Raw genomic sequence first — 8,051 nt, 5'->3', positions numbered from 1 at the left:
CGTGCCCGACGAGATCACACACAATAGATATAATAGACCGAGATGATAACACAATGATAAGATGATCCCTGCCACGTGCCTAATGAATAATTCAACATCTTAAGACGGTGACTGCTTTGTTGAAATATATCTAAAACCGAACAAAGGAGATCGTGATATTTTAAAAGACATTGTTGAAGACTAGCACACACAATCGGAATGTATGTGTAGTAGATTTGGGTAGAGCTACACACAATCGGAATGTAGTGTAGTAGATTTGGGTACAGTTAACTCGATAAGCTTAAAAGACAACACATTAAATGTAATTTTTCATTACTTATTTCAGTGGACTTAGAAGACGAGTGCGATAACGGACGGTACTGCTGGCAACAAGAATTAGACAGAGAAAATTTGAACTTACCAAGGTAAGGTATCACCATTTAAATTCTAACTCTATTCTAGCAATGGCCATAAAAGCTATTGTCCCTGTGTATTCATATTTATTTATTTACTGGGTTTATTTGTATAAAAGTGTTTAACTTTATAGTGTTATCTGGTTATAAAGCCATATATTTCTTTGTCATTGTCATTGTCTGATATGTACAGTCGCCAGTTTTCTAACTTACATTCTTTTTGTTCTCCTTGGAATTTTAAGCCAGTCAGTCTTGGTGTTTCATCATTATTGTCACTAGATACCATCGGTGGTTATAAATTTGAAACCGATATGCACCACATGTTGTTACATGTTAACATTGCAGTATTTGATATGGTGTATTATGTGTTACTGTATTTTACAGTGGTGACAGTGACAGCATTCGCAACAAACTCCAGGAATGGAAGATAAACTATGAAGATTTAGAATTTGGTCAGTGTATTAGAAAAGGCAAAGATGCCATGATTTTCAGGTGAGATCATCATCATTATTAGTTTAGAAAAAAAAAGTTTTACAATTGCATGTTATGTGTTGTCAGTACTCTGTCATTGCCTACGGCTCACACCAGTTATCTGGTAGGTGAAGGACTCTTCATTGATGTGATCATATCATCAGGGACAGTACCAAACTAAAACTGAGTCAACGGAGAGGACACAAAAGACATATCCATGAAACTGACAATACATGTCCTCTACTCATTAAAAAAACCCCCAAAAAACAAAACAAAATATAAAGTGAACTTGTAGTGACCTGTTTTGTTTCCTCATTTCAGAGGTCGTTGGCATGGCGATGTCGTCATCCATACCTACACATCTGAAGGAGACGTTGGAAAGTTCCTTGAAGAAGTTGGTGTTTTGAGTCGTATCCGACATGAGAATATAGAACTATTTATGGGCGTGTGTCTTGAGGGTCCAAGACTAGCTGTGGTCACAAGGTACGAACTAGGCAATTTTTTCCACTTTCAAAATTGGGAGCACATTGTTCTGTTGAACTGCTGATTTGCGTCACACATTATCCAAAAACTAGAACTGAAACAAAAATACATACAAATTACATTTTGAAAGTGAACAAAAATTCCACTTTTTTAAAAGTTAATACTGTGCCATATTTATGAGTACTTAAGTGATATGCTGGTTTGTGATCATTTAGTTAATTTGATGTCTTTTTTGTTATCATTGCAGTGTACACAAAGGTCCATCATTATTTGAACATGTACATTTGAAAGGTGAACCTATGTCAATAAGAAGTAAAATCAACGTAGCTGTACAGATAGCACAGGTGAGTTATAAATTCTATGTTTTGTGATTACTAGGGGTCCAGTGAATACATATTAAAGGGACACAAGCTGAGTTTTATACAGTTATGGGCAATATTTTAATATGCTGCGTATTTAAAAGTTACTCTGGTAGTATTCTATTTACTGAAGTATACATAACTATCACTTGCAATTGACTGAACTCAAACCTGGGATTAAGATATAACACATATCAATGTTACGTTTTATATGTATCAAAAAATGTTGAGGAATCCACACTATGCAACCAACTGTTCTAACAATGTCAGAAGACAATTGTGATGTCATAGAAGATATGCATCTACAGTAATATTATACTGTAAGAGTTTAATCAAGGTATTTTCACTTGAGTAAAAGGTCAATAAACTCAGCTTGTGCCACTTTAATTATGTACATTTCAGAGGATGGAGGGGGATGCAAATTCAATGCATATTATTACAGGGGTACAGTGAACACTGAATTCTGTACATTTCAGAGGGTGGGTGGGGCAGGTGGGGGGGGTGAGTTTACAAATTTTATGATTACTAGGGTCTAGTGACTTGTGTACATTTCATGGAGGTAGGGAAAAGGGGTAATTTTTTATATAGTGTGTCTGATTACATGAACAGAGAAAATTCATGATACCAATTTCTAATATTCATCTTAAACACTACCATATAATCTACTCAGAGCTGGATTTTTCATTTCAAGTTATTTGATAGCAGTAAATAATCTAAAAAATAATTTTTCTTATCTGTTTATCTAGGGAATTGGTTATCTACATGCTATGGGTGTCGTCGTTGGCAGCAAACTTAATTCCAGAAATATTTTCATGGAAAATAAGGTCAAACTGTGCCTGTTAGGATTTGATATCGTGGAACAGGAATCAAAGAGGTAGGTGAAACATAAATTATAGGAAAATGTACACGTCAATGTCATTGTACACGGCAGTGTCATTTCAAACGTTTTTATTTCATAATTTATGTGTGTTTGTTACATACTATATTGTATCATACGCAGATGTCTAGTAAATGTATAAGCTAGAACAAAGGAACAATAAAATAACATAGAAAATAGTAAAATAATAATGATATTGAATGATAATAGGAACAGCAGGAAGAGATGAATATAAAATGTTTCTAAGTATAAAAAAGCTCTAAGGTAAGACTAAATATGTAGGCTGACTATATTTACTATTTCAAAGACTGAAAATACAAAAACATTATGTAAGAGTTCGGGTCTAATATTCCTCTTCCAAATTCCTCTTTGCATATTTTGACTCTTAATTAAAATTTTCAATTTACTTTCATCAGATAATCTACATATTCTTCAATGGTGTATTTACATTTCATGCTATGAAATTACACAGAGAGATTTATGTAAATTTATCATAATTTCATTTGTAACACTTCCACTTAATTTATTCATAGTTATAGCCTGTCTTCAACAATTAAGCAACTGCATTTGTATTTTGGACTACTACTCTTAATCAAAGGTTTAATATTTTAACAGTGAAAACATCAGCATATATTTCAAGGATGCAAAAATGATAGATGATGCAGTGCTTAAATAGTAGTAAAATGATCAACGTCTGTAAAATAGGTAGATATAAGATTAGACTCTAGTGTGTGACAGGATGGCCACACAGGTCATGGTGGGGATTGTTGTTACAAAATGACTCAAAAAAAACCTGACTTTTGATTTTGAAAATGATGACTTGTTCTCGTAGCGTTAAATCTTATTGTGTGTGTGTGTGTGTGTGTGTGTGTGGTGACAGATTACCTTGTTACAAGTGATGTATCTTATTTATGAGCTTGACCTTTCCAAAATTCCCATTCACTTTGAAGTCATTTATTCCCACCAATCCTCACCATTGATCACAATGGCCACCAGAAAATAACAAAAGTTACATATGTGTATATACCGATACCTCCCATGCCAAAAAATGGTTCCTGATGTCATTTTCCTGTTCATATTCCAGAGCTGACACAGTGTGCCTTCCTCAAGGTCATCTTACATACATGGCACCAGAGATTCTACGCACAATGCATGTAGAAGGTTCGGAGCTCTTCAATGAAACATTCTATAATGCACAAACTGACAGCTATGCATTTGGGTAAGTTGAACAGCTTTTATTTTTTTTTTTACATTGTTATACATATCGCAAGATATTATCTATTCCTCTACATGCGTACATCCCTCCCATGATCAGCTCAAAGTAACCATGTCAACGACCATATGGTGTAACTTTTGTACTATACTGTACATAGTTGACAATAGTCTTTGCTCAGTAGGGGGCAAGATATATTAACAATACAAACACAAAACCACCACAGAGATAGATAAAGCCTTGACAGAGTGGATAACATTGAACGCTCTCAATCACTCACAGCTTAATTATCATTTGCAATATTTTAAAAACTACCTCCTGCTAAGTACCTAATTAAGCTCATTGTAATGAATTGATTGTCAACAAGCCATAAAGATAACTCTTTTCAGGAATCCTGGAAGACTTTGGGGGTCTAAAATGGTGGTATTTCTGATATACCAATCTGCACTCACACTAAAAATACACAATTTTTCCAATTTTCAAATCTGGAAATTCTTACTGTTTGCAATGTTTTTCAAATCGAAATGAAGCATTTTTGGGCTTCTCCCTGTTTTTGCTGCAAGACATGGATATAAAACAATAAAAACAATTTTCCAGAATAACACTAGCACACCCTTACTAACTTTTTTCATCTATTTATTTTCCAGTACTGTGATGTATGAATTATCATCCGGTTGTCGACCATTCCAAGGTGAACATCCTCATAGTATCATATGGAAAGTATGTAATGGGGAACTGCAGTCATTATCACATGTTGATTGTCCTGTTAACATCAAAAGTCTTATCAATGATTGCTGGTCAGGTGAACCGCTGGATAGACCTAGTTTTACAGACATTGCCAAAGAACTACGACACAACGTAAGTCAAGTATAAAATATTGCCATGACAACTGACATATGTCAGTTAACTGACAGGAATTGCAAAACTCATCTAGCACTGAACACTGCTCCAATAAATCAAAGCAACTATCATGCTCCGATCTCAAATAGGAAGCATCTAGCCTAACTCCTTTGCTGCAACATTTATGTAAATTAATTCATTAATATGCAAACAATGTGCTTTGCTGCAACATTTATGTCAATTAATATATTAATATGTAAACAATGTGCTTTGCTGCGACATTTATGTAAATTAATTCATTAATATGCAAACAATGTGCTTTGCTGCAACATTTATGTAAATTAATTCATTAACATGCAAACAAGATCAACAATGATATATGTTCACAGTTCATAAACGTTCTTGTGAATATATTGCCCAGTCAAAGTTGATCGCAGTACTTCTCTGTAGAACATCAAATGTTGCAATCAAATTAAATACATTTCTTTCTTTTTTTTATTTCATAGGTGTCACTACACAAAAAACACAGCCAGTCCAATCCAGAAAGGCTGAACAGAATTGGCAGGCCAATGATGTCCAGCCCTTTGCATCTACGCAGTCAATGGACGTAAGGCCAATGATGTCCAGCCCTTTGCATCTACGCAGTCAATGGACGTAAGGCCAATGATGTCCAGCCCTTTGCATCTACGAAGTAATGGGTGTAAAGTTTACTGTATGACACAGTTGTGATGTTGTCATTGGATGCAATCTTACCATGTGACATAGTTGTGATGTTGTCATTGGATGCAATCTTACCATGTGACACAGTTGTGATGTTGTCATTGGATGCAATCTTGCCATGTGACATAGTTGTGGCAGTGTTAATGGACATAATTTCACCGTGTATCACGGTTTGTGATGGTATCATTAAACATAATCTTGTGATATGACACAGTTGTGATGCTGTCAATGGACACATCTTGCCATGTGATGCACTTGTGACGATATCATTAGACATAATATTGCCGTATGATGCAGTTACGGCGGTGCTTATATCGCTGATGGTGCCTGATAACTACAAAACGGAACTATGTGCAATAGACTTGTTATTCAAACATCTTGGACATTTGAACTGAACAGAGATGTCGCCAACAAGTCCAATGTTAAAATAAAACACACCAAAGTTAAAATAGTACAGTAAACCCAATACAATGTTTGATTTTTACCAAATATGGAAGCACTGTAGTTTTATGTACCCAAGATTTGCATAAAACTTTATACAAATCAATCTGAATATGCAGAGATGTAATTTTTCCTAATTCTAAACTCTCCATGGAAATCAAAATGTGCAAATCAAAGCCAGGTGTACACTATTTTAAGATTATTTATTTTACTTTATAAGAAATATGGAACACCTTTGAAATTTACAGAGACCATCAATTGTTGAAAGAGGTTTTCACTGCAATATTCAATGCAGGTATTTTTGTAAAAGACATTACATTACTATGGAAACCACTATTTTATATTTGACAGTTTCTATGAAATGAGCTTTAACTTGCTGATAATTTTACAGATTTTTTTTTTGAACCAAACTGACCTCAGATGGCCAAATTTGAAAAATGGCTTCAGTTCAAACTTTTAGACTCTGAGTCAGTGTATGTACATTTGTACACTTTTGTATAAGTTTTGGCTGAGCAAAGAAACTCTTACTTTCCATAAATCAAACCATATGAAATATGCATGACAACGATTATTTTGTGATGGAAATATGTCTTCTTGCATTTTCAAGGCAACAGAAAGTGGAACCTATTTTACTCAGAGTCAGCCTTGGGTATGTTTAGCCATTGTGAAGGACGTAACGTGGCGTGCAATATTAATTGCAAATGAGTGCAATTTTTTTCTATGTTCTTTATAGACACTTTGAATGAGTATGCTTTATGACAAGCATTTGCTACCTTGAGGAGTAATACTAATATCAATTGACTGCCTTTTAAAAATAAATTATTGAAAATTCAATAAAACTTACATGACCATGATCAATTTGGCCCAAGGCCATATGTCCATGATGCAAACGTGGTACTAAGAGTACAACATAGAAATATCCAACTCGATGTATTGATTCTGTCAAACCAATAAAATTCATTATTTAAAAACTAATTTTCTATCTCTGACACTGAATCTGGGTGAATGACCTAAAGGTGAGTGAACTGTGTGGATGATTGACAGATGTCTTTCACAGTGACGGATGAGCACTGATTATATAAGGACAATAGGTGTAACCAAACAAGTAGTGATGTCACAGGAATGCAATGTATTGTTTTATCAAAACATTTTGTACCTAAAATTAACAGTTCACATTACATTACGTTATCATGAGTTTGGAACTGTACAAATTCTTTTATTGTCAGACTGATTATCTAAGTGTATTGTCTATATATATTCAATACTGACAATAGACATACACTGTACTACTGCAGCAATCAAAGTCTCAGTTTACTTAGACAGACACAAACCAATTGTTATTCCATGTGGGTAGATTACATAAGTGGGTGACAGCAGTTCCTGTTATGCAAACCTATTACACTTTCATTAAACTTATGCAAACAAGAAACAGATATGAAATCATTGGCCTCGCCAAATTTATTTTTAAAAGTGGTAAAAAGACAAAATAACAGTGTGATATAAACTCCTTTTGTTTTGTATAGTTCTTTAAGGGTTTCGTACAGTGTCTCGTATTAGTGAAATTCATTTGTGTTAAGTGACCTTTGAACCTGTATAGTGTATGAGGTATTGAAATGTACCGAAAGACCAGTGGCCTGGTTTATGCAAATAAACATTAATTGATTGATTGATTGATTGAAAAGTATAATTAAGAATCAAAAAGAAAGTTTTACAAATTAATGAAACAATGCTTTGACTAAAAACACTTTTCAATGCCAAATAATCACCTACTTGGACCATTACTCTGCACGAGTTTTAATATCTAAGTTTCTTTTGTCATAACAGGTGGAAATATTTTCCTTAGTTTCCTTGTAAAATATTCCGCATGTGCCATGACTTTCAAGACAATTTACAAAATTGCTATCTCCTACAGAAAACCTTTGATATTTTAACTCATCTAAATGACATCGTTATAAACCACAGCCTCTTTTACGACACCGTCCAAGATGCACCGTTTTTATTGCAGAATAAATAACAGCTTTGGTTTGCGTGAATGCTAAATGGGTATTCAAGAAACGTCTCAGTGACAAAAGTATGATTCGAAAATGACAAAAAATGTTTTTAAAAAACTCTACATCGGTGAGATTTGTCTGAATTGAAGATTATGTATGCAAGAACAAATCAGAGGGAATTGTGGGTAAAGTATTGTACAGTGCTGTGACCAAGGGTTCTCATTATTTAGGAGTAATGTTTCACCTTTGTCAACCTTAACAGGT

General features: G+C 34.2%; 1 protein-coding gene across 1 annotated transcript; it reads left to right on the top strand.

Annotated features, from left to right (window-relative positions):
* The first annotated feature begins 443 nt into the window (after nt 1-443).
* LOC144443640 (kinase suppressor of Ras 2-like) lies at nt 444-5,527 on the top strand. The gene is made up of 8 exons (XM_078133183.1): nt 444-469; nt 777-884; nt 1,185-1,346; nt 1,594-1,690; nt 2,452-2,579; nt 3,667-3,801; nt 4,443-4,653; nt 5,142-5,527. The coding sequence occupies exons 1-8, from the start codon at nt 444-446 to the stop codon at nt 5,244-5,246; spliced, it is 972 nt and encodes a 323-aa protein (XP_077989309.1). The 3' UTR covers nt 5,247-5,527.
* The last annotated feature ends 2,524 nt before the right edge of the window (nt 5,528-8,051 follow it).

This window comes from Glandiceps talaboti, chromosome 12 (genome assembly GCF_964340395.1).
Source record: "Glandiceps talaboti chromosome 12, keGlaTala1.1, whole genome shotgun sequence".
Classification (NCBI taxonomy): domain Eukaryota; kingdom Metazoa; phylum Hemichordata; class Enteropneusta; family Spengelidae; genus Glandiceps; species Glandiceps talaboti.
The sequence above is the reverse complement of the archived record's forward strand: the minus strand, read 5'-3'. Positions and strand labels throughout refer to the sequence as shown.

Bases quoted from the DNA above. Each gene is read 5' to 3' on its own strand.
- LOC144443640 (XM_078133183.1), top strand. From the start codon at position 444: ATGGCCATAAAAGCTATTGTCCCTGT. The intron at 470-776 runs GTATTCATATTT...TGTATTTTACAG, and splicing joins ATAAAAGCTATTGTCCCTGT to TGGTGACAGTGACAGCATTC. The intron at 1,691-2,451 runs GTGAGTTATAAA...CTGTTTATCTAG, and splicing joins TAGCTGTACAGATAGCACAG to GGAATTGGTTATCTACATGC.